Source organism: Verticillium nonalfalfae, assembly GCF_003724135.2.
Source record: "Verticillium nonalfalfae strain VnAa140/NRRL 66861 chromosome Unknown scaffold_63, whole genome shotgun sequence".
Lineage (NCBI taxonomy): Eukaryota > Fungi > Ascomycota > Sordariomycetes > Glomerellales > Plectosphaerellaceae > Verticillium > Verticillium nonalfalfae.
In genome coordinates this window covers 140,338-166,235 of record NW_021167288.1, presented here as the reverse complement: position 1 = coordinate 166,235, position 25,898 = coordinate 140,338, and the positions used below count along the sequence as shown (strand labels likewise).

Genomic DNA, 25,898 nt, shown 5'->3' with positions numbered 1-25,898 from the left:
GGGGGGGCAGCGGGCATTGTATAATCAATTGACAGGCAATTGTCACTGTGCCAGTAAACTTTTATTTTTATTTTAGATTTTTACCCTTTACGCTCAATTTCTTTTGACTTTTGAAGGACTTGGATCAAGATGAGGCCCCAATCGTGGCGCGAGTCGCGTGGGAGTTCAACCATAGCGACAACGTGGCAAGCGCTGCGTCACATCGCGTTGGAGCTGGGCCGGGCCTCAAAGGCCCAAAGAAGTCGAGTGAATCATTTGACTCTGAGAGGTCAACCTGACAACGAGTCGCAGGCAGCGAGCTTCTACGGTTCGCGAAGGACCAGACGCCGACTTCGGGTTCGAGGGAGAGAAGGGGATGGCGAAGCAGTGAAAGAGGAGGCCCTCTCCCCCCCTCCCTGCCCTGGCAAGCCTGGCAATCGAGGGTCAGCCCCCCCTCTCTCTCAAGAGCTGATCCTGGTCCCGCGAAGCCCTATAGGGTCAACAAGCGGGCCAGCAGCAGCGAGGCAGCGCGGTGAGAGGTCAGCGCCCTGCCCTGACACCTGGCGCCATCGGGATGCGCGATGCAGCGCTGCACACGCGTGTCATCGTTTTGGGCGAGAGGCTGGGACGGTTGAGGCCCCACGATTAGGTTTTTCGCCTTCCGTGTCTTGAAATGCTATTGTTTGCTTGGTGGCACATGGCCCGGTGGCACTTGGACGCCGAGCCAAGTGGTTCTTGCCCCAGCGGGCGGTGTTGATCTGTTTCCTAGCGGCAGGACCGACGATCATGCTCGGGACCTGAGGACTGTCCCGCGTGCCCGCCGGAGCTGAAGTGGAGGGGGGGGGGGGGTCAAAGGGTGCTTTGCCTGAGCGTCAGGTGCCTCCTGACCTGGGACGGGATCCTCTTGCCTTGGCTTGCCTTGCCTTGGGTACTGCTGCCGCTGCCGCCGCCGGCCGGAAGGCACCTACCTGCCTTAGCTCAGCTCCTGGCTCCTTCCTGCTGCATGTGTCTGCCCTGGGCTGAGATTTGGAGGGGGCAATTGTTCGAGCTGACACTTTCTCGCACATGTTGGGTTTCGCATCTCTTCTCCTTCTCTTTACTCTCCTCTCTTCCCATTCCCTCTTGTCTCTTTCTCCAGTGCCCGGACGAGATCCAGTACATCCCTCGACCATAGTCCACGGACCAGGTGTCACAAAACGTGGCGAGCTAAGTCCACACGCCTCGGCAGCACGTACCACGAGACGCTTGCCCCTCATCTCCGCCAAAGCTCCCAAGAAATTGCCCCGCCAAATCCTCTCTGACGTTTGACGTCCTCACGAAGAGAGACCACGATTGGCGCCGGACCCAGGCAATTGCTTCCTCGCCAACAACGAACCATCAGTCCTGCCACTCGCTTCACTGCCATGTCTCTCCAGGTCGACGATCGCGGGAGACGGACCCGCTCCCGTTCACCGGGCCGTCGAGAGCGCAGTCGCAGCCCGGCCGTGCCGCACGTAATGGAGGCACGCGAGCCGAGCTACGCGTACCCCGAGGACGATCTCGACGAGCGCGACCGATATGCACTCGCCCGGCGCGGCGACCAAGCAGCGCCCGAACCTCCCGGTGCCTTTCCAGGCGCACCTGGTGTCTCTTCCGCTGGCGGCATCCCCTACCCTGACGACGAGAGCCTCTTCCCCGGCAGCCGCTCCATGTACGGCTACGACAACCGCGCACCAGCGTCTCCCGGCTACGGTCGCCCCGTCTCGCCCGCAGCAGCTGGTGGTCCCGGCAGCTACTACCATGATGCCCGCAACCCTCGTGACCGGCCTGAGGAGCCTCGCATTCGCACGGCTGAGCCCAGGGACGGCAGGGATTCACGACCCATTGAAGACGACAAGCTCAAGTACCTGCCGCAAAAGTACGCCCGCCCCAGCAGCCGCGCAGGCCCTGATGATCGCGACCGCGACCAGCGTACTTCCCGCGCCAAGTCGCCACGACCCTCTTCCCCTCCTAGTCAATACAAGTACGCCGAGCCGCCGCAATACCAGTACGGCCAGGTTGACGACAAGAGCCAACGCGGTTACGAGAAGCGCAAGGATGAGGATGACTTGACCTATGGCGCAGACCCATACGCACGTCGAGACGCAAGCCCTAATCCGGCCACCAGATACTCTCAGGCCCCGCCGTCTCCTGGGCCGTCACGGCAGAAGCAGTATTATGGCGAGTCCCGGAGCGATGCGTCGAGCAACGTTCTGACCGTCGAGCCCGGCGGCGGTGATCGCCGAGGCGGCCGCCGCGACAGGTCACCCCAGCCGCCGCACCAGCGCATGTCTTCTCTGTCCGTCAACAACGCCCACGCCCCTGCTGCAGGCATGACGCTTGCTGCCGCTCCTGGCTCACCCCTCCTCGAATCCTACCGCGGCACCTACCAAGACATGTCGCCAATGCCATCACCTCTGCTGCTTGCTTCCAACGCCGGGCCGAACGTGATGGAGCCCCTCTCGCCCCTTGGCTCGGATGACGAGCGCGGCACGCGGAGACGCCGTGCCCGTTTCCATGACGATCCCGAAGATAACGCGACCCGCCTCGCCAACGCACTCAAGGGCACGAAGAAGGATAGCGCGCCTGACACGAACCCCCTGATCGAAATTTTGCCCGGCCTGAGCCACGAGCAGATTATGGAGCTGAGAACCGAGTACAAATCGATTGTCAAGACGGGCGCCGATCGCAAGGGCGTCAACATTGCCAAGCATATTCGCTCACGCCTTAAGGACGCTGATCCAAGCTTGATGAAGGCTTGCTATGCTGTGGCCCTTGGCCGCTGGGAAAGCGAGGCCTACTGGGCGAACTTTTGGTACCAGGGCGACAAGACGCGGCGGGAGTTGCTGATTGAGAGTTTGATGGGCCGTTCCAATGACGAAATCCGTCTGATCAAGGACTCGTTCAGCGATAAGAAGTACGACAATAGCCTGACAAAGTGTATGAAGACGGAGCTCAAGGAGGACAAGTTCAAGAAGGCCGTTCTCATGGTCCTCGACGAGCGCCGCATGGACGACGTCGATCAATATGGTCGACGTTTGCCTCTGGACTTCCACCTCGTGGACCAGGATGTCGACGATTTGCGCCGTGCAGTCAAGAGCGAAAAAGGCGGCGAGTCACTCATGATCGGCATTGTTGTGCAGCGTAGCGACGAGCACCTTCGCGAGGTTCTCAAAACCTACGAGCGTGCCTACCGCACCAACTTTGCGCGAGACGCGCTGAAGAAGAGCGGAAACCTTGTGGTAGGTACTCCGTTGTGACCCCCAAGGGCGGATGATGTCGTGTGTGTGATTACGGCCATGCTGACTGCAGAACTTCAGGGCGAACTCTTGGCGCACATCCTGAATGGCGTCATCAACAAGCCTGTTCGCGATGCGCTGCTGCTGAATCACGCACTCACAGCCTCGAAGCGTGACGGCTTGCGCAAAGACCTGCTCATCTCGCGCTTAGTACGTTACCACTGGGACCATGCGCACATGGAGGCCATTAAGCGGGCGTACCGTGAACGCTACCGCGTTGACCTGCAAGAGGCGGTCCGGGAGGGAACGAGTGGTGAGTGGGGTCAGTTCTGCCACGAGCTGTGCATCTATCGCATGCCGAATGATGTGAAGAGAGTAGAGAGGGTTCAGGTACGGTGAGAGTGCTTGACGGAGGACAGAAAGCAGAAAGGCGTTTTGACGTGAAATGAAGGACTGGGCATGTCGTAATGATGGGCTGCAAAGTCTCTCGAAAGTCAGATTAAGCCGGCCAAGCCGGAACAGTATTACAGGCATCTAACCCCCTGCTGGATCAAGGGTGGCATAGATAAGAACGAATGCAGCTATTCCCGACCCCCATCGTCGCCGGCCGGCCTTCTGACTGGGAGTCAGACTTCTTCTCTTGAAGGCTCCAAATCCGCCCAACGCACCCTTGATCTCGACCGTGGCGCTGCTCTTCGGGACTCCTCCTCGCGCGGTGACGTCGATACTGGACGCAACCGCTCAACAGAACCATCCCTAGGCCACCGATCAGGTGAGGCACCCCTAGGCCACCGACCGGGTGATGCATCCCTGCATTGTCCGCGCCTTGTAGCAACTAGGACTTCTCTCGCGGGAGCCTGCCTCGTCACCGTCTCCGTAACCCTGCTTGTCAGTCGCATCCCTCTGAGCACATGTTCACGTTCATCCTCGATGTTGCTCATGTTTCCGTGGTCGCCTGTCCGAGTTTTTTTGAGATTCTCCCTCGTCCTCTCCCTCCCCATCCGTTCTCTGTCCCCTCCGCCGCGGCAGCATGAGGCGGTAGGCCTCTCTGCTGTCCCATCATCGCGAGCCGTGCGTGTAGACTGATCTGCCCCCCTGGAGAGCAGAACCCCCCATCTACTGGGATCGCGCTGTCCCATACCCCAGTCAGCTCTTGATCCCTCCAGCCCATTTTCCTCAGGGACAGCATTCGACGGAGCAGGCGAAAAAAAAAAAGCAGAACTCACCTCGCCCGGATACCGCACAACGCCCTCAACCCGGCCACCCCAATCCCCCCTTCCGAGCGCAGGCGAGCAGCCAAAAATCCCCCTGCCCCTCCTGCTCTCCGCCGCCGGCATCCTGCTGGACCTTCTCCTGCTTCCGCATCCGTACCCGCAGCACGCATCGTCGTCTGCGCCACAGCTCGACCCGTCCTCGTCGTCCGACGAAGAGCAGCAGCATGAGCAACAACAGCAGCAGCAGCTCGAACAGGCCGAGTCTGAGGTCGAAGTGTCCGAGTCCGAGCCGACCGTCACGATGTCGTCTTCGTCATCCCCGTAGCCGGACCCGGCCCTGTTGTGGCCGCGGCGAGACATCGGCGGGTGCGAGACGCCTCGGGGCGGCGCCGTCTGCTGGAGGGAGGCTACCGTCTCGGCGACGATGCGGCGAATGTCAGACTCGGTCATGCTTGGCATCTTGGTGTTGCGCGGGGCTCGAGGATGAGGATGGATAGTTCACGCGGGGGGAAAAAGATGTGTATAGCATCAGGAAGAGATAAAAACCTCGTGGCAATCTAGACAGACGGCGACATGGCTGCTTGCCCCTCACCTCACTCAGTCTTGCGAGGCAGGCAGCCGGATCCTCCACCACACGAACTGGGCGGCTACCGGCATCCCATAGTGTAACGGCGAGCCGGCGAATCATCAACACATCTCGTCGAAAGGCACGTAGTTCAATGCTCTCATTATCCTGAATGATCATGCGTTGCAAAAATAAAACAGACGGCGCAACCAAGCAGCCGCCATGGCTAAACCGAGGCCCAAACCCGTATTCGTCTTGAGGCCTCAATACGCCGCCCTGCCTCCGTGTCCGGTCCAGTTCTCGCCCATGTTGACCAGGCCTCGAATGCAAGCCCCAAAAACGCCGGTAGACCATTGAACAACACCTTGTCCCCCCCTTTCAGTCGTACAGTTATGTGCTTCGTTCACCACTCCTCATCTTCTTACAGGAACCCCTTGGTCAGACTCGGCGCACGACTAATGCTGCTCTTCCGCTTAGGCACGTCGATCATGGAGTTCCTATCATCGTCGATACCAAAGCCCGTCCGCCACATGTTGGGTGGAGCACGCGTGCGCATGCTACCGCCCATGACGGACCCCATCTCCATCCTCATCGACCGTAGGCCTTCTGCCTCCCTCTCGAGACGCAGGGCTCTCTCCTTCTCCTCGCGAAGCTCGCGTTCCGCCCGGCGAGCCGCCAGTTCGATCGCAGACTCGGCCGACTGCAATTCCTCAATGGTCTGCAGCAGCTTGTCGACCTTGTCACGCATCCGCGAAACATCGTCTGATAGCTGCGAGTTTTGCTTGTCCTTGCGGTCGATCTGACTTTGCAAGTCCTTGACGATACGGTCAACGTTACGCACCGATCGTTGCGACTTGGACCTCGCCGTTTCCTGGTCTTCGAGTTGCGATTCCAGCTGTTGCAGCAAGCTCAAGTCAGTGTCCTGCATCGTTGGAAAATCTCTTTGGAAACATTGCACTCACCTCTTGGATACGTTTGTGCAAGAATTTGATGTCGTTGCTGGCGCTGGAGTACCCCTTGGTCTCCAGGTCAACGACTTTAATCTGCACCTCGTTGAGTGACTTCTCCAGGGCTGCCTTGGCCTTCTGCAGCTGGGCGCTGGTCTCACGCTCGACCATAGCCTCCTTCTGCATCTCAGAGGCAAGCGATTCAGCGCGCCTCATCTTTTCAATCGCTGCAGCTGTGATATCTTCCTTTTGCGCCAAGCTTGACTTGAGATCCAAAATCTCCTTGTCAGCGTTGGCCGCATCCCGGAGTGACGGGCTATCACCCTTGGCGAGATCCTCAAGGCCAGCCTTAGCCTCCTCGAAACGCGCCTCAAGACTGCGTTTCTCTCGGATGAGCAGGTCTCGCTCCGAGGTCACATCGTCGACAGACGTGCGAAGCGTCCGGACTTGCGAGAGGAGTGACACCACCTTGCTCTGGGCCTCGCCATGGGCGTTGACGGCTTCATCGCGGGAAGAGACAACGTCGGCCAGAGTCGACTCGAGTCGCGCCTTCTCCTTTGACCAAGTTGAGCTGTTGAGAACCTCATCATCCCACTTGGATCGAAGGTCATCCAACTCCTCCCTAAGGCGAGTGATCTCCGCCTGCTTGAATAGTTTCTCTTCGCGAGCTAGGTCAAGCTCCTTCGTGAGAGTCGCAAACTCGGCCTGGTACTTTTTACGTGTCTGTTCGAGGCTTGATTCCTTGTCCTCGATTTCGTTGGCTCTCTGGTTCCGGTAGTCTTCAAGCTCGTGTTGCAGTCTCTTCTTGGCTTGCATTGCGGCATCGAGGTCAGTCGACACATCCTCCACCTTCTCCTCAAGTCTTTGGCTCTGGCGCTGAAGGTCCTCGATGATGCCATCCATCTTCTTGCGTTCCGCCATCGCTTCCGCGCATGTCTCTTCTGCCTCTCGAGCCTGGGCCTTCGCGAACTGCTCAGCCCGGCTGGCTTTGAGCACAGCAATCTCTGCCTGCTCAAGCTTGCTGAAGTACTCGTCAGAGCGGCCCTTGTAGAGGTTGAGGCTTGACGAAAGATCTGCCAGCTTCGAAGTCTCGGTATCTAGGCGAATCTGAAGATCAGAGAACTCTTCCAGTAACTGGCTGCGGCTGGCGGCCTCTTGCTCTCTGGCCATGGTCATTTCTTGCAGGTCCGACTTGGAGTCGCGTAGTTGGACTTCAAGGCGGGCTCGCTCGTGACGCATCTTCTCAAAGTAGGTCTTCACATCGGTGAGCTCCGAGACAGCGTTCTTGTGGCTATGCAGCAGAGACCTTCGTGAATCCTCTTGGCTGTTGAGCACATCAAGAATCTCCTCATGTGAGCGGGTCTGGATGTCGCGCAGCGAAAGTTCTCCGCTACGGATGCTCTTTTCAAGAGCAGAGACCTTGGCAGTCGAGTCGTCGAGCATGCCGTGGAGTCTTGAGTTGGCCTGTTCCAGTTTTTGCATGCGACGCATGGAAGGGCTTTCGTCGGAGTACGTCTCTGGGACGGGAGTGCTGCGGTCCACTTGGCTCTGAAGATGACGGTTCTGCATATGAGCCAACTGTAGCTGATTTTGGAGCTCCTCGACCTCAGTCTTAAGATCCATACGGTTGTTGAAGCTTAAGAGATCTGCGGTGCGGTCCGAGCGAGCCGAATCGAGACCTTCATTATCAATGGGCGCGTGCCGACGAGTGGGAGTTGAGGTGTTGGAGATCTTTCGGGCGTGTGCCTTTGACCGCCTTTGCGTTGGTGTACCGGTGAAGGGAGCCTCATTAGGATGGATCTCCTCAAGCTTCGGCCGCATGGGCGATTCAGACCGTGCCGCGCGTAGATCGGCAAGCTGCGATTCGGCATTGGCCCTTGCTGTAGCTTGTACGCGAAGATTTTGCTGCAAATCCTCTACCTTGCGGACAAGGTCATAGTTTCGTGCAATATTCCGGTCTTGAGTGCTGTCATCCTGCATGGGAGGCATGGCATCAGGCTCCACGGTCTTGAGGATTTGCAACATTTGAGTACGCAGCTCCTCCAGCTCCTTCTCTCTGGAGTCCAAAGTCGATTGCAGCGTCCGAACTGTGCTTTGAGCTTGGCCACGGAGCTGTTTCTCCGAATCCAGAGCCCGGTTCACTTCGGCGAGTTGAGCAGCTGAGGTTGACGTAGCTTTCTCGGCATTGCGTGACTGTTTGGTCTCCCTGGCAACTTCATGGTTGAGATCCTCCACGTTGAGCTGCAACTTTTCTGCCTTCTTTTCCAGGCCAGCGATCTTGAGTTGCGCGTCGCCGAGTTGCTTGTTGAGCTTCACGTTCTGCTCCTCAATGCGGGTTTTCTCACGCTGCAAAGAAAGAACCTGCCCACGGGAAGCGTCGCTGGCCCTTGAAGTGGAGCGTGCGATTTCAAGACCTTTCTGCTGCAGCTTATTGAGTAAAGCCCTGTTGTCGTTTTCGGATGCTGTCAGTCGGCTTTTGACCGTGGTGAGCTCACGCTCGAGTCTTTCTTTAGCCTGGTCATTCTTGAGACCGAACTCTCCTGACGACAAGATGAGCTTGTTGAGATCTTCGACTTGGTGGTTGAGCTTTGCACACTCTTCCTCAAACCAAGTCAGACGTTCCTGGGCAGCAGTCAAGTCCCCGCGGAGACTCTCTTCGCGTTCCCGAGCGACGCGGGATGCGGCTCGCTCTCCAGCCACCTCCGCCTGGATACGTGCCTCCTCCGCTTGCGTCTTGGCCACTCGGAGACGTCTGATTTCCTGCCGAGCCTCATCTCGCTCTGATTCCGCCGTCGCACGAGCCTCCATGGTTCTGCGCAACGTATCTTGTTGAACATAGAGCTCCTTTTCGATGATGATCTTGGACTCGTTCAAGCCGTCAAATTCTTCCTTCAAAGCGTTGTACTTATGGTCGCTAAGCAGCAGAACGTCGTCACGAGACTGTCGTTCCCGACTCAGCTCCACCTGAACGCCATACAGCTGGTCCTTGAGATCCTTGATTTGAGATTCGAGAACTTGGCGGTTCTCGTCGGCCTGCGCGTCTTCAGAAAGGCGTGCCTCAAGTAGCTTCTTGGCGTCCTCGGCTTCTCGTTCGAGTTGCAACTTCTGCGTTTTCATAGCCGTGATTTCGGCTTGAACATCGTGTAGCCTAGCGGATATCTTTTCCTTGTCTGCAGCCATTGCCTTCTTCTGCTCTTCGAACGAACGTCGCTCCAGTTCATATTTCTTATTCTCACTTCGGATGAAAGTAAGTTCACTTTCCTTCTTACGAACCAGGTCTTCGTAATCGGTCGAGGTTTTGGAGAGTTGGGAGAGCTGCTGCTGTATGTTCCGGTTCTCGTGAAGGAGCTGCGACTCCTTGGATTTGGCTGATTGCAAGTCCTTCTGCGTCGACATGAGCTTGACGCCCAGGTCCTGGTCAACCTGGAGCAGTTTGCCTTCCAGGTCCCGAGCTTTCCTATCCTTGAGTGCGAGCTGACTTTGAAGCATCTTGATTTCATCTTCCAAGGCTGCTTCTTGCTCACTCCTTTCCGATTGCTTGTGGGAAGTTTCCTCGATGGATGCTTCAAGCTCGACAGTACGCCTGGAGAGGTGTGCCTTTTCATCCTCGAGACGAGCAATGAGCGAGGCAGCCTGCTCGAGCTGTGATCGATACTTTTCGACGTCCTGCTCAGCGAGTTTCTTGGCAGCGAGCAGATCGTCCAGTTGATCCTCAAGGCGCTCTTGGTCGTCGATAGCGCCTGCGAGCTTCTCCTCAAGTTCGGTTTCGCGCAGTTGCAGGCGTTTGAATATCTCCTCTTTATCAAGAGCCAGAGCTCGCTCGCTCTCAAGCGTTTTCTGAACACGAAGCATCTCGGTATGGACGTTTCTCCTCTCATCTTCCAGCCTTTGGCGGTCTGAAGCTTCTTGTTGGATTTTGTCGTGCAGTTGACGAATCATTGCGTCTTTCTTCTTCACCTCAGTGGAGCTTCGAGTTGCCCCGAGAAGCGGCTTCATCTTGACGAGGAGCTGCCACCAGGGACTATCTACTAAGTCGAGATATACATGGAAGTTTCTTTGCACGATTCGCGTGGCTTCAGTCCGGAATAGCCGTTTGAACGCAATCCGGCGCTGGATGTAGCCTCGAGCCACAGACTGAAACCTTGCCATGATGTCGGTGATCAGTGCATCGCGCTGCTCCTCCAACTCAGCAAGAACACCAGCACGGAAGAAGACCTTCGTAAGGCCTACGCGGTAAAGCGTCTTGTCCAGTGAGAGCTTGTCCAACATCAAGGCAGCAGCAGCCTGGCCCTCGAGGTACCCATGTGGCATATCTCGGCAGAGCACCTCGTAACGCTGGCGGAATTCTGCGAAGGGGAGACGGTTCGGGAAACCAGTTCGCGCGATGCGGATGCCCTCCAGAACACCATTGCATCGCAATTGGTCCAGCACCAAGGGCCCATTAAATTGCTTCGGCTTCTTTTTGTGGTTAGGCAGAATACACCGAACGAAATGGGGATGCGTTGAATGGAGCTGGGTCATCAGGTTGTGCAGCTGCTCCTTGTGTCGCTGGGCGACGGTGCGGAACAGACCTCTCTTGACGCGGCTCCGACCACCAGTGGCATCGTTGTCTGTATCAGCGCAATCCGCGAAGAGGTTGGCAACGTGCTTGTCCGTGGATTCTGAAAGCAGCCGCGTGATGTTATCGTTCAATGGATCCTTGTTCTTCTCTAGCCAGCCCTGTGTTGAGTACTCAACCTCGGCGGCGTAATGTGTGAGCACGAAGCCCTGGCCGAGTCGGGAGGATCGGTACTTGTTTGACTTCTTGTCCCACAACGAGTTGAGCTTCTCCGTGAACGATTTATCGGTGGCTTTAGGCATGACGCAGTCTTCATCGAGGCACGAGAAGATGCCGATGGGATTCGAAACCTCAATGAGGTCAATCGTGGGCTGTAGATCACGTCCGAAGTCGATGAACTGCCACTCAATCTGTTCGCGAGCGTACTCCTCTTGCTCGAGCACGAACATGTGGTGGTTGAAGAATTGCTGCAGCTTCTCGTTCGTGTAGTTGATGCACAGCTGCTCGAAGCTGTTGTCGTCAAAGATCTCGAAACCAGCGATATCCAACACGCCGATAAAGTGCGAGTCGTCGAGGCCCATACCGGTTCTGTCAAGCTGTTGGTTGATGCGAGTGACCAAGTCACCAAAGCCGCGTTCGTAGATACCTTTGGCGAGAGCATCAAGACTAAGCCGAACTTGTTCGGGTGTTTGTACTTTCTCAACCCATTCCCGACCAGCCTTGACTCTTGGGTGAAGGAGGCCCTTGAGAAATGGCTCTAAGGGAACTCCGAGCAACTTGCAGACCTTCGCGGCTTGCTCCTTGGCATCGGGGGCCAGCCTTGCTTGATCGGCGGCACGGCTTTCCTTGACAACTGAGATGTTTCCGAGGTGCAGGATAGCAGCAATTGTACGAAGAATAGCAGACTGATCTTTGTTGGAGAAGTTCATAACGTCGAATGCCTCTATGAGCGACTCCCACTCGGCACGGTCCGAAACTCCGGTGATTGTATCGTGGCCATTACGAGTGTATGCAAAATCCTCAACGTCCAGCCCGTCCAGAAGAAAATCTTGCTTCATAGCTCGATCGGAGCCTTTCAAGAGCTGGTAAAAAATGTGATAGTTGCGCTCATGTGAGTTGATTCCGACAACTCGTGACTTCTCGAGAAGATACCAGTCAATGAACGCGCCAGCGATAGAGCCATTGCGATTGAATTCAATTCTGATGAATTTGCCAAATCGAGAAGAGTTGTTGTTTCGGACTGTTTGCGCGTTGCCGAACGCTTCGAGAATTGGGTTCGCCCGAAGAATCTGCTGAGAAAGGTTGGACTGCTGAGATCGAGCCTTGACCGGAGACTCTGAGTGCGCAACGGCGGCGAGATACTGGATGACCTTTTTGGTGTTTTCGGTTTTTCCAGCGCCTGACTCTCCCGTCACCAGAATACTTTGATTCTCGCCTTCGTCTACAAGGTTCCGGAAAGCCTGGTCGGCCATGGCATAGATGTGGGGTTTCGTATCTTCGCGGCTCCTGCCTTTGTACATACTAATGTATTCATTGGTATAGATTGGTAGTGGGCAGTAGGGATTGACGGTGACGAGGAAGAGGCCAGAGTATGTGTATATCAGGTCGGCTTGGTATCGCATTTGAAGGTTGTGAACGACCGATGCTTCGTTCAGGTGTGTTAATTCAGCCATATCGTTTGCCTTGTCGAACTTGGCAGGGTTGACCTTGTCGACGCTGTCGCCGTCGACCTCGCGTTGCTGTGACGTGCATTAGCATCTCCACGGTTGTGAGCACTCAGTTCACTCACTGTCCCATCGTCACATTGGACCAAAAGCGTGTTCTTGCCCAGTTCTTCTACAACCCAGCCTTTGACGAATGCTGTTTGCGGGTCCTTAAGCCATACATAGCGTTTGCCAGAGAAGTCATTCTCGCCCTCGATGCCTTTCACTGCGTCGGCTCCGGTACCGCGCTGCATTTCTTCCGTCTTGATAAACGACGGCGCAAAGGTGTTGGACAGAGGCGTGCCGTTCCGCGAGTCACTCCGTGAATGCCGATGCGACCCGCCCGCTGATGCCACGGGGGGGTTGAAGGATGTATGTGACTGTGTGCGCGCATGGCCCGTCGGTGTCGAGACATTGGAAAGCGGCGAAGGTGAAGAGAAAAGTGTGGACTTTGGCCGACTGTCGCCTGGTCCTGGGGAAGGTGAGGCCGAGGCCGAGGCCATTCTGGCAAAAGGGTTGTTACGTATCGACATGGTGGGTGGTTGGGCGGGTATTGTGAGAGATCCTGCTGCTCAAAGCCACCTAACAGCTGGGAAACCTCGCTGTCACTGCTGTGGTCCGACTTCCGATCCGGCTGCCTATACCTGCAGGGAATACATAGAGGCTTCGGGGTGCGCGGCGGGTTCGTTGGGATCGAGGCACGAGACTCTGACTCGGCTTAAGCAAGACAGGGAAGATGAAGTAGAAAGAATCGTGTACAGTCTCGGGCAGTAATAAAAGTCGAGGAATGAGAAAGACAGTGTCAATCGCGTGCGCGTGGCGGTGATGTAAAAGGTGGAATTGGAAAGGAGGACAAGGTAGGCATCTCACGCCCAAGTCGTGTTGACGTCGATCGTCAGGGATTGGTTGCTCTGGACCACCCACATCCCCAAAGTAAACAAACCTAGGAGCGACCTACACGTGACGTAGGCGCTCCGCCAAGACAGGCCCCCGAACCAAACGGGTAAGTGGCTCCTCGTTCCAAAAGGACCCAGTGGTGTGCTTATGTAATATTTGATGTGGACGTCACCAGCTAACCCAGGGTCGCTTTGGTGGTGGATGGACCGATCGGAAAGAAACACAGCCAGTACCGGCCGAACGTCGCATTCAGTGTTTCGGGGCATCTTCAGCAGGATGTCTAAGTTATCGAGGGATCTCTGAAATGTGCGATGGTGCGGATTTTCGCAATTTACAGTCGATCAGGATTACCTCAAACGACAACATAACGCAACTCACCAACAGCCATGACCAATGTCGATAGAAATCCTTCTGGTGACAACTTCTTGGGAAGGCCGACTATTCACAAATAACTACGCGACTTTCTCACGAAGATTCTCGTACGATACATGTGGTCAAGTTCGGAGAATTCGTACGCAAGGTATCCATTGCTAAGTATGAATTGTACTCTTGAGGACTCGGGGTCAGTTGTGAGGCTGTAAAAGTATGAACAGTGGGGAAGCAAATAGAGTGAGCTCCAGCAGCCTACCCCGTAGAAGGCCTTGATTCCAGATTTCATCATTAGAGGCCTGGAAGTCCCCAAAGCAAGTTGTTTGGCGGCAATATCGAGAGCGACAGAGGACGAGACAGTTGTCACCAGCTTCAAAAAAAAGCTATGAGGTCTTCCAGAACAGATATCTCGAGCTGTCAAGTATCTCTTTGTCTAGGGCCGTGTAGCGCGGCTCTTGTGAGTAAAATCATACTCCACGAGAAGAGCCGAGCAGCTCAAGAAGCGCCGAGAGGACAAAATGCTGAAAGATCCTGCGTTTGCCTGGTATGCTGTCATGCTCCAGGGAAGCGCAAGCAAAAGCGATCGCTTTCGTGATCTAAGCCAAGACGTTCAAAGAATATCTCTTAAGGCCGCAGTGACTATCGGCTTCCCAGATTTCCTTGGAAGCACTCACAGTGGCATACAGGCTATCGAGCGCCTGTCGTGATGTGGTTGACAGGTCAAGCTCGTTCTAGATCGACGGGGTTCGGTGCAGTTTATGATGGAAGACATCAGGCGGCACAGTTGTAGCCTTGGATGTAGATTGGATTTTCCGGTGAGTATGCACATGTGTTCAATGGAAGGTATTCCATTTCTCTCGTGATTTTCCGCTGTTAGAACCCACTAGAAATGCTTTAATTAAAGCACAATTGATCGTACATCTTTTTCCTCAAGCGACAAAGCGAGGGCCAGCTCAGAAAGGGGTAGTCTTGTCCCAGTTCTGTTGTTCGGGCTTGTCCAACTGCGTGGTGAGTTGCCCAATGGCTCTGTTAGTGAAGAGCGAGACCCCAGCGTCCTATAACGCCCATATCTTCTTGTGAGCCTCGACCACCCATCCCATCGGTCGACATCATGCATTGCAAGTTCTGGCTATCAGAGCAGACACACGCTAGTCCTAATAAGGACGCCTTATGGTGGTGAACCCGAGAACGTGTGACTGCATGGAACAAGCGCCAGCAAGGTGCCTTTAGGGACTAGCGTGCCAAGGTTGAGACTTCGAGACCCTCTCATTTCTGAAATGCCCGTCACACGCGAATTCTTTCACCCTCACACATCGGCTTGCCTCGCCACGTCTACGCTCGCTGCATCTCGATACTATACCCGCAACACATTAGCTGCTAGCCTGCCTTGTTTGCCCAGAGCAGTATTGGTCTCGAACGAACCAGACGTGTTTGATGCGCCTTGATGCGCGCGTCTGGAAACCTCGAACCAAACCGACCCTCTGTAACCAGCGAGAGCGACCAGCGATATTGGGCCGGTCGAGGGTCTTCACAGCATACGCGAACCATTCGGTCGCCGAACGCGTCATCGAAACTCTCTCTCTCGTGCATCCACTTGACGATTTGTACACTCCACCACAATATCCAGGCGTGGATCCTTCGTATCGCGACTTTCCTTTTACGCTCTGAGCGCGCGATCATTCTTCGGCACGCAGCGAGTTACTTGTAGCTGGACATCATCGCATGATCCCTACGTCGGGCGTCGTCGAACACAATCCCGCGTGCTAGCTGACTCTGCACCAGCTCACCATGACTTACAACTCTTATTACGGAGGCGTCCCATACCAGGGACAGTCTTCCTATGCACCTCCGTTGTATCCAGCTCAACCGACCTACTCCCAGCCAGCTCCAGGCCAGCCCCCGCCCAACGGCAATGCCTTTCCCAGCTTCAACATGGTGTCTGCACAAGCTTCCTACGAGCAGAACAGGAGCGTCATCCCCGGTCTTGCGTTTGGTGCTTCGACAAGTGACGTGCCTGCGCCATGGCCACAAGCACACCAGGTAACCCACGCGCAGCCGTCGCACGAGCCCAACCTAGTGCCCGCCTCCCAATACTATCAGCCGCGTGGTGGTCGCTCCAATGGAGCCTCGAACAAGCGTAGCGAGCAGCCTGGAAACGGGTTGAAGAGCCAACATGCAAGCGACAGGGCAGAGGAAGGCGAATTAAGCGAGGGCGAGTACGACGATCTGTACGAGCCAACTGTGTCTAATCAGCAAGATCAACAACACCAGGACAACAGTGCTCAGTCTGGCAAAAAGGTCTGGCCTGATGTTGCGGCGGGTCCCGGTGATGCTCCCACGACAGGTACGGAAGGACTGTTTCAACGAGGCCCCTGACGTGAAATACTAACCTAAGCGCCCAGGACGAGATTCTTACTCCCCCTACCTCTCTCCGCATGAGATTCAACCTGCCCTGAAGCCTGGAATGTCTCGAGCCACCGTTCGAACCAAGGAACAGCCGTCCCACTCGACCGCCAGTCGAGTTGCGGCAGCACCCCCAACTGCTCCTTCTGCAGATGTCCTCCTTCAGGCCAAAACCAAGGCACGCTCCGCGATCCTAGGCCTCTGGTCGCTCGACGTGAGATACGATGATTTTGTTTCTGAAGGTATTGATAAAGACTTGGTCAGGGTGCTTTTCAACGACCTTGGCCTGGATCCTGTCCCCGACTCGCATCCTGTCAAAGATGGCGGACTCGGCTCCCATATCCCTGGCCTGTCTTCTTCAAGCCATAGTCAAGAAACTCGTCCGGTCATGCCTCAAAGCAATGTCCCGCACATTGCACAGCCATCGGCCTCGGCCAGCAGCTCGGCCAACGAACCAGTTGTAGCTGCCACAGGCAAGGCAGAGGAACGGAAAGATCGGATTGCCCGACTTCTTGCCGCAAAGCAAGCGTTGTCTGGAACAACCACAGCCGCTGTGTCGACAGGAACAGTAGGAGCTGAGAATGGCAACGAAAAGCAGCTGAAACTGCAAGAAAAGATGGTGGCCTTGCAAAAGTCTCGCGAAGCCCGTGCCCAGAAGGCAGCCTCTCGGAAGGGCTCTGAAGCAGCTCAACCCGTGCCCCCTGCGACCACGAACGGCTTGCCCTCGATCCCCCCGCCGTCATTGTCCGTCACATCAACTCCCACTCACCCATTGCCTGCCAAGGTGGATATCCCCGTCCCCGGTTCCGCGCGGTCTGTCATTCCCGGCCTCTTCATGCCGTCTACTTCTCAGCACGCACAGTCACCCAGCAATCAGCGAAAACGACCTGTCGCAACCGACTTTGATGGCTATGCCCAAGCAAACTTCCACACGCGCCCTCTTGGCCCGTCGCGCAAGAGCAAACTTGTGATCGACGTTAGTGAAGGGTCAGATGACGACGTCGAGATGGAAATTGGCTCTGGCGACGAGTCCAACACTAATGTGCAGTCCTCTGACCATCCTTTCCGGAGGACTACTTCGTTCCGTGATGTCCCACCTCTGTCAGAGCCTGCAGGCCAGCGACAATTTTCCGATACTGGCCCTGCCCGCGTTGCTACGCCTCCTGGTCACCTGGCAGTTATGGACAAGCAGATCGAGGCTATGAAGCGCAAGATCGCTCTCGCCGAAGCGCGCAAGAAACTCAAGTCTGCCCTCAGTGGGAGCAATGGACAAGCTGCTTTGCCAAAATCGGGCGGCCCCACCCCGGACACGGCAGCAGATTCGGATACCGCGACGCCTTCTCTTCGTCGCGTGCAGTCCCTGGACCCGTCCCTGAGTGTGGGCAGCAACACAAATCGTTCGTCCCCCGTTGCGCCAGAAACGGGCTCAATCAAGCTCCCCAAGAATCGCGATATCGCCAGGTCTGGGTCAGATCGCTTGCAGCGCGTACGCGTCCTGAGTCAAAGCTTGCCAGGCATGCAGTCAAGACTGCAAGCCAAGAAATCCAAACTTCGACTGCTGCAGTCACAGATGGCACGTCTGGAGAAGGAGATCGAGCAGGAGGACGCTGAGAAGCGCTCCGCCGAGGATGAACTCGACGGCCTGCAAGAACTTGTAGCATCGGGTAAGTCGAACAGCATGTATTTCATGTGTTTTATTCGTCCATGTCGTACTAATGCCACGCAGGTGAAGATGAACCCCCTTACTCACCGGATGGGGCGCGCAGGGTAACAGCTCAAGAGTCCATTGTTGATGATGCTGAGACTGCCTTGCAACGTACTTCGACAATTGCCGATAAGGGCGCAGACAAAGAGGATACCGACGGAGGCGTGGAACTCCCCTCTTTGGCGCGAGATAACGATGCCGGGAAGACAGTCGAGCTAGTCACGCCCTTGGCCTTGGAGAACTTCGCGGGTGGTCAGACTGATCCGGCTATCGCTGCCCAGCACACGCCTGCACTTGAGGTGGCTGCAGAAGCTCCCAAGAAGTCGAGCCCCGACACAGGAGTGTCAAGTGGTGCATCGCCTGTACCCGTGACGGGTGACAGCCATGCTAGCAATGTACCAGATCATTCCGACCATCCGTCTCCAGCAGCGGCCTTGTCTACGGCTGGCTCAACTGGAACAGGCCAAGGCAACGAAAGTGGAAATGAGGAAACTGACATGCAGGTGGACTCACCTTCAGGTGAATCAGACGATACAGTGGCCGTGATTGACGATGAAGACGTGCTGCCGCTTACAGGCCCAGGCATCGGCTCGCAGTCCCCCACGGGTGATGTCTCCACCCAGCCGGTTCAGATATCTGTTGGCATTGATGAGTCTCATCCGGATGAAGGTCTCAACAACAACGCAAGAGAAGTACAAGTCGGGTTCCCAAATATTGGTGCACTCAAGTGACTAATTGTTCGATAGCCACGCCCCGCTCGCCAGGACGGTTGCAGCTCAAGCGAGAACGGCTTTAGTCCCTACGAGAGTCCCTTCCAGTTGTTCCGCAACTACCGTTACCATCCTGACTTCCAGAAAATGGTTGCTGGGGGCTTACGATCGCTTACATACAGCAATAAGATCGACCCCAATCTTCCAGTGTGTCCAGATCAACTAGATGGTCGGAGGTGCCCCAAGGGGTCGGAATGCGAGTACCAGCATTTCGAATCCATGAAACTGCCTGGTAAGCCACGTCCCGTGCGAACCGTCTGACCAGCTCTAGCTATCTGTTCCCCTTTCACGAGGACGCTGACGTTCCTTTCTTTCGCTTCGTTAGACGACCAGATCCTTCTCCAGCTCGGTGGCACCAACGTTGACGGACCCATGAGGGTTCAGTACAATAACGGCTTGCGCGAGCTCTTGCAAGACATGAGACAGCGCAACATCAAGGACTTCCCTAGCATCGCGCAAGGGATTGTGGATTACCACAACCGCTTCACGGGCGATCCATCTCGGATCCTGACCCTGGGCGATGTTCTGATCTAATGACCACAGGACGGCAATGCCTGCTAGACGTGTACATTGCTCCCTTGCGCAACGATTGTTGTGAGGGCCTTTCCATACGCCCGAGTATCGGCCCCCTTTGGGGTTTTCGAGGCGTTCGCGCCTGACCTTGCCCGTATCTTTCTTTTGAGATCTTTGCGTCTTCCATGATACCCCGACCGGTACAGGACGAGGTTCTTCATTAGATACCCATATTTTCTAGCACTTCTTTTCTTGCGGTGATTGGAGACGAGGTGTATGAGGAAGCGAAACAACAGAGAAAGGCCTGAGAGGCCTCGTAAGATGGCGCATCGGCCCACGAAGCCTCGACTTCGTTGTCATGCACGTGCCCAAGCCCAAGATCCAGACTAGCTGAGACAGCCAGCAGATGAGGCGGCTGCAAGTAGCGAGCAAGAATAATCAATGAAATTCAATGAGCCACGTTTGGAGTAGTTAAATAAATAAATAAACAAGTTGACAGCTCAATCTGGCACGCCCTGTACTTGTGGATGATGACGCCTGCGGTCAAATACTTTCTCGTCGGTCACCCAACCGTTGGTGATGTTATGAGTAGAAATGTACAATTGGTATAGGCCAGATTTCGGCCATTGTGAGCGGTGTTGACAACGCGCGCGCCCGCCTCCGTCGCAGTCATTCGAAAGCCAATGCCCTTGACGCCTGTCTTGCCCTCCATGCTTTAAAGGAACCACCCCTAATCGTACATGCGTGCTGCGGCGGCTTGCTACCTCCCAGATTTGAGCTGCTCGGCGAGCTGCTGCCTCCTGTACTCTTCATTCTCGACCTCCCTCCAGTCCTTGGGCGCCGGCTCGTTGCCGTCCGTCTGGCCGCGGCCGCCGGCAAAGGCAGGACGGCCGGCGTACAGCTGGTACCCCTTGCCGTCCTCGGCGTCGGCCATGGTCTTGTAGGCGACGGGCATGTTGCCGCGGAAGCGCTTGCGCATGTCGACCATGCCGCGCTTGCACTCGCCGAAGCCCTTCTTGAGCTGCTGGCACTTTGTCGGGAGCTCGTGGACGAGGGGCGGGCGGAGGCAGTCGGCGGCCGTGTTGCGCTGGACCATGACGCAGTCGGATTCCTGGAGGCACTGGGCTAGGGCCTCGCCTGGAACAAGCGGTTAGCCAAGACGACGGACGGACAGACAGCGAGAAGACGTGGGCGAAACGTACGGAGTTCTTTACACGAGCTAGGCATGGCTGTGGTTTTCGAGGCTTGGCAACGCGGGAGACGCGGGTTTGGGCTGACTGGGGGACGACTGACAGGTGGACCGACTTTTGGATCGATCAACTTGCGATGCGACTCTTGCACGCTCGAATTCCGATTTCTTATCTTATCGTCACGTGCTCTCGGCGGGTACACCAGACTTTCGTGGCCCAACGGTACTTCGTCCCGAACGGTCGCGGCATCGGGCAGTGCTTATACTTATGACGAATGATGGAGAAGGTGACTCTGGGTGTGCTCATGACCATCACCTTCTCTGCGTGTTGCAGCCCGGCCTAGCCTCAGCTCAACATCGTGATGCTTGCTGGTGCTGCCCAAGGATATGGAATGATGCGATTGGTGTAGACGGGACTCCATCCTCGATCCTGTCGCCTTCTGATTGATTGGGAATGGCTCGCATGCCGGGATCAGGGTTGCTCACACCAAGACCACGCGAGCTCCACAGACCTGCCATGTCAGTATCGTTCAAGGCTTGGAGGCTTTGGGAGCTTGGGAGCTAGATCAAGCCCGGATCTTCACATGTGACATCACCCACACTTACCTGCACTGCAGCTGCGCCCGCCGCCGACCTCAACGACGCTTATGCACTCGTTCCCCCAACGCCGCCTTTGCTCCAATTCGTTTCCTCCGGCCCTGACGGTCGCCGAGTCTTCGATCATGACTTGATATACTCTCCAGCCCATACATCATCGTCCACGGACACACAACCTTGACTCTTGCTTTTCTTTCCCCCCTTTTTCTTGTCTCTTTTCTCCTACGGATCCTGACTGTCGTCAAAATGCCCATCCCATTTATCGGGCGATTGAACATGTGAGAGACAGACAACCCAATCCCCCCATGCGTCGCCCTCCCATCCCACTGACAATTCTCGTGGCAAAGCATCGAATATGCCGCTCTTGTCGGGTCGTTCCTTCTCGTCGGCTTCGAGGCCGTCATTCGCATCCTCACTCTCGCACTCCGTACGTCCTCGTCAACGCCCGCTATCTCGCCATCCACTGACACGACCTCGCTCCAGCATCCTCTCTCATCACGCTCTTCTACCGCGCGTCGCGTCGTCTCTTCAATAGGTGGGCGACGCCTGCGCAGAAACGGGCGGAGCAAAAACACAATTGTACGCATGACGCACGCGCCCGTCGCTTTCACCGCACCTGGGATCGTCGCTAACTGAATAACTAGCCATCGCGACCTCTGTTCGCGATGCCTCTGATTTTGTCGACCTGTGCCGCCTCTATGGATACGAAGCAGAAGAACATGTCACCCAGACGAAGGACGGATTCTTGCTCGGCCTGCACCGATTGGCGTGGAAGAAGGGCGAGGAGGGCAAGAAGGTCAACAATGGACCCAACAGTTTGCGAAAGAAGGTGGTCTATCTGCACCATGGACTGCTCATGAACTCGGAAGTCTGGGTCTGTCTGACGGACGCTGAGCGCTGCCTTCCCTTTGTCCTCGTCGAGCAGGGCTACGATGTCTGGGTGAGTTCCCTGATACCCCAAGTTCGGCCTAGATGTACAGCGACGTTGACACGCCACAGCTGGGGAACAACCGAGGCAACAAGTACTCGAAAAAGTCAGTCAAGCACTCGCCAACATCCCTCGAGTTCTGGAACTTTTCCATCGACGAGTTTGCCTTCCACGATATCCCCGACAGCATTTCGTACATTCTCGACACCACGAGCCAAAAGAGCCTGTCGTACATCGGCTTCTCCCAGGGCACGGCGCAAGCTTTCGCGACATTGGCCATCCACCCCAAGCTGAACGACCAGGTCAACGTGTTCATCGCGCTGGCGCCCGCCATGTCGCCTGCCGGCCTGTCGAACGGTATCGTGGACGCACTGGTCAAGGCGTCCCCGCAGGTCCTCTTCCTGCTGTTCGGTCGCCGGTCGATCCTCAGCTCGGCCACCATGTGGCAGTCGATTCTGTATCCGCCCATCTTCGTCAAGCTCATCGACTACGGGCTGACGTTTCTCTTCAACTGGCGGACCAAGAACATAACCGTGAGCCAAAAGTTGGCCGCCTACCCGCACTTGTACTCGTTCACCAGCACCAAGAGCGTGGTGCACTGGTTCCAGATCATCCGCAACAAGTCTTTCCAGATGTACGACGACGACGTGCAGCAGCACATGTCGCTGAACACGTCGAGCAAGTACACCAAGGTGGCCAAGTACCCGACGCGCAACATCAAGACGCCGATCGTGCTCGTCTACGGCGGCAGCGACTCGCTGGTCGACATCAAGGTGATGCTGCGCGAGCTGCCGCCGCAGACGGTGGCGACGGAGATCCCGCACTACGAGCACCTCGACTTCCTATGGGGGCGCGACGTCGACCATCAGGTGTTTCCGCACGTGTTCGACGCGCTCGACAACTTTACAGACCCGCAGCACTCGGCGGAGGAGTTTGCCAAGTATCAGATGGCGCGGGAGGAGAGCCTCATCGAGTCGGGTGCTGCGTACCACGGTCACGCCTCCCGCGCAAGCGACGCCTCGACGAGCGACCTGTCGACGCTGGTGGTAGGAAATGGCCAGAATGGCACTCGGCCCGTGACGCCCACGACGCCCGTGCAACAGAGGTCACGAGGGCGGCCGTCGGGCATCCCGTCGCCGCAGAACACGACGCGCGCGCGGACAGCGTACCAGCACCAGCATCAGCACCAGGCGGTCGAGCACAGGCCGGCATCGTCCGACGATGGCGCGGACTCGCGACCCTCGACGGCTGATCAGCAAACGCTGGACGGGGCGCAGGAGGTCAAGGAGTCGCCGGCGACGAAGCTCAAGGGCATTGGCGTCCGTCGGGGCAGCGGCGGCAGCGCGCTGAGTTTCGAGGGCGGGCGCGGGATCAACATTGGCACGGGGAAAGCACCGGGCGTCTCTGGGCTGGTGACGACGGGAGGCATCGATACCAAGGGCGTCATAAACGCCAGCCCGGTGTCAGAGGCGAGGAGGAAGAAGAAGAAGACGTGAGAGCACATGTTGACTTGAGACAGTAGGTTTTTTTACTTCAGTAAAGCGCACACATGGCGCAGATCCCCAAGGATAGGAGCACACAATAAAGACGTAATTTTGTTTTTCTCTAGCAATTACGTCGATATCGAGCCCAGAAGTCTGGGTAAACCTCGAGTATGTTGTCGAAGTAGCAACCCCAAGCAGTACAACAGCGAGGAGGCTCTGCATCGGTCGCTGCCTGATGTAGGAATAGACAAGCAGTGGCCCGTGCTCTGCTGATTGTTCTGATCCTGGACGTGTACGTGTGCGCCAAGCCGGCTCTCGCTTCTTCGGCCTTTCGCCTCTTCGCTCACCTCGCTTCATTCAGGACAACGACGGCGTACGAGCGAAGAAGCTATCTGCAAGCAGCCCTATGGAGCGTCATGTGGTGATGTTCAATTCTCACACATTGCCTGCCTCTCTAGAGACAAGCTGTCTGCATGGCAAAGCCTCACCCGTCCAGCACGTTCTCGGCTTACGGTACACAGCAACGTGCCCACCACGTAGAGAATCTTGATCTATGATAAGCTTCTTTTCTTCTTTGGCGGCTACTGTGACCTCTGCCTGAAAGTTCAAGCTTCGAAGGATGAGTGACCCCATGAAGATCTAATCCCGTGGGTGAACGTGCTCAGAAAGCCCACGTCGTACCAACTCCAGCTCCTGCTGACATGTTCGCTGAGGCACTCTTCTGACTGGGCCGTTCGCACTCGCACTTTTGCTCACTCCCCGGGCGGTCTGAGCCACGTTCGAAGACGCCTCTCATCTCCATCTCGGTCCCCGAGGAACTTGACAGGCGGAGGAAGCGATAGCTTCAGCCATGTCAGGCTGTTGATGAGCTGGCAGGGTTCCCGTCTGACACACGACACACGACACCCGGCCGTCTGCCGGGATGACAGATGGCCCCCCTTGACGCCCTCAACGCCCGTCGACAAGATGCGGTGACGGGCTGTTGGAGGCTGACACCCGCGCTCTCGTTGGCCGCCTCGCTTCCTCGTCATATCCTGAGACCGCTCACGGTCCATCGCACTTCGCGTCTCGTCCCTTCGTGGTCCCCTTTCCTCGCAGATCGAAGGATGCTAAGCCCTCTCGATTCGCGTTTATCGTGCTGTGTCATCCATCGCTCGGGACGACACAGCCACCCCCAGTACCGCTGTTTTGCAGATGCTGGTGCCTGATGTCTCTGCTCTGATTGCTTGCTGGATACGCGGTTCCGAGTTGATACACTCCTTTTTGCACAGAGGTGTTCATGGCTTACTGCTATTTTCAACGTGCTTCGCCTGGCAGCATGTTGAGCAGCACTCGCAATCATCGGCAGGTTCATCGTAGCACTTCCCATATAATGGCCCATGTCCACCTCCTCTCCTGACCTCCTGTCTGCAAGCAACAACTCACCTCCCTCCCACCGGCTCTTCTCTAGAATCCCCTCGACTTCGTCTTCATCCTCACACCTGCTGCCTTGTCTCTCCCATACTTCTCTCCCACTCTCTCATCATGAGCGCTCCCACCGGTTCCGAAACCTGGTCCGACCGGGACTGGTTTGACTGGTGCTACAACAACAGTGACAGCCTCGAATGCGAGGATATGGACAGCTACTACGAGTACCGCCTCAGCATCGGCGCCAACGCGACCATGCTGGCCCTCTTCTCCCTCTCCGCCCTCGCCTACATCACCACCTACGCCGTCACCCGCCGCGGCCTCTCCTTCTTCATCGCCATGATCCTCGGCGTCGCTTGCGAGATTCTCGGCTACGCCGGCCGCGTCGTCAGCTGGCAGAACCGCTGGGACGAGAACGGCTTCCTCATCCAGATCTGCTGCCTCACCATCGGCCCCGCCTTCCTGGCGGCCGGCATCTACCTGTGTCTGCGCCGCATCGTCTACGCCTACGGCGCTGCGAACTCGCGCATCAAGCCCGAGTGGTACACCCGCATCGTAAGCCGTGCTCCTCCGCGCCCCGCGACGTACTCAAGGCTAACGCGCACCCCGCCCCAAGTTCATCCCGTGCGACGTCATCTCCCTCGTGCTCCAGGCCCTCGGCGGCGCCATGGCCTCCATCGCCTCGACAAACGACGAGTCCTCCGAGACGGGCGACAACATCATGCTCGGCGGCCTCGTCTTCCAGGTCGTGACCATGCTCATCTTCATGCTCGTGACGGCCGACTTCGCCCTCAACACGCTCCGCCGCAGCCGCCGCCTCGGCGCCGCCGCGGCCCTCGACCAGGACCCGACGCTGTCGGCCGTGCGGGCCTCGCGCCTCTTCCGCGCCTTCCTCGCCGCCCTGACCCTGAGCTTCGTCTGCATCTTCATCCGCTGCGTCTTCCGCGTCGCCGAGCTCTCCGGCGGCTGGACGGGGCCCCTCATGCGCCGCCAGGACCTCTTCATCGCCTTTGAGAGCGCCATGATCGCCACGGCCGTGCTGCTGCTCAACGTCCTGCATCCGGCCTTGGCCTGCGCCCCCTTGCTCGAGGGCGTCGGCGGCCTTCACATCTGCGGCCGCCGCGGCGACAGGGAGAAGAAAGGGGCCCCGCCCCGCGGCCCGGCCCGGCGCGGACTCCGCCCTTGGGGCAAGAGCGAAGCCAGCTCTACCTCGGACGGCGTGTAGGCCCGCACTTGGGGTATAATGCAGAGGTCTCTGTCATCAGGCTTTTTAAGCCTATTCTCGTTTCTCGCGTCTGGGCGTGTGCGGTTGGAGGCAGCTGGTAGATCCTACGAATGTCGTGGCGAGGGTGCAACTGGGACAGAGGTGATGAACAGAGCTCAATATGTTGGAAAATTGAAAGACGGCCTTAC

General features: G+C 56.8%; 6 protein-coding genes across 6 annotated transcripts; 4 read left to right on the top strand and 2 right to left on the bottom strand.

Moving 5' to 3' along the window:
* Nucleotides 1–1,382: 1,382 nt before the first annotated feature.
* On the top strand, nt 1,383–4,775 carry D7B24_007720 (uncharacterized protein; the record flags this gene model as incomplete). Its single annotated transcript, XM_028641825.1, has 4 exons — nt 1,383–3,239; nt 3,318–3,626; nt 3,735–4,008; nt 4,456–4,775. 4 exons carry the CDS (start codon nt 1,383–1,385, stop codon nt 4,773–4,775), a joined length of 2,760 nt encoding a protein of 919 aa, XP_028494303.1.
* Nucleotides 4,776–5,436: 661 nt separating this feature from the next.
* Nucleotides 5,437–12,756, bottom strand: D7B24_007719 (uncharacterized protein; the record flags this gene model as incomplete). Its single annotated transcript, XM_028641824.1, has 3 exons — nt 5,437–5,910; nt 5,978–12,259; nt 12,310–12,756. 3 exons carry the CDS (start codon nt 12,754–12,756, stop codon nt 5,437–5,439), a joined length of 7,203 nt encoding a protein of 2,400 aa, XP_028494302.1.
* Nucleotides 12,757–15,277: 2,521 nt separating this feature from the next.
* D7B24_007718 (uncharacterized protein) lies at nt 15,278–18,901 on the top strand (the record flags this gene model as incomplete). The annotated part of the gene is made up of 5 exons (XM_028641823.1): nt 15,278–15,833; nt 15,892–17,556; nt 17,619–18,289; nt 18,344–18,599; nt 18,693–18,901. The coding sequence occupies 5 exons, from the start codon at nt 15,278–15,280 to the stop codon at nt 18,899–18,901; spliced, it is 3,357 nt and encodes a 1,118-aa protein (XP_028494301.1).
* A 739-nt stretch (nt 18,902–19,640) lies between these two features.
* On the bottom strand, nt 19,641–20,107 carry D7B24_007717 (uncharacterized protein; the record flags this gene model as incomplete). The annotated part of the gene is made up of 2 exons (XM_028641822.1): nt 19,641–20,017; nt 20,083–20,107. 2 exons carry the CDS (start codon nt 20,105–20,107, stop codon nt 19,641–19,643), a joined length of 402 nt encoding a protein of 133 aa, XP_028494300.1.
* Nucleotides 20,108–20,912: 805 nt separating this feature from the next.
* On the top strand, nt 20,913–23,090 carry TGL1 (cholesterol esterase; the record flags this gene model as incomplete). The annotated part of the gene is made up of 5 exons (XM_028641821.1): nt 20,913–20,944; nt 21,014–21,093; nt 21,150–21,245; nt 21,311–21,606; nt 21,666–23,090. The coding sequence occupies 5 exons, from the start codon at nt 20,913–20,915 to the stop codon at nt 23,088–23,090; spliced, it is 1,929 nt and encodes a 642-aa protein (XP_028494299.1).
* A 1,512-nt stretch (nt 23,091–24,602) lies between these two features.
* D7B24_007715 (uncharacterized protein) lies at nt 24,603–25,710 on the top strand (the record flags this gene model as incomplete). The annotated part of the gene is made up of 2 exons (XM_028641820.1): nt 24,603–25,040; nt 25,102–25,710. 2 exons carry the CDS (start codon nt 24,603–24,605, stop codon nt 25,708–25,710), a joined length of 1,047 nt encoding a protein of 348 aa, XP_028494298.1.
* Nucleotides 25,711–25,898: the final 188 nt, after the last annotated feature.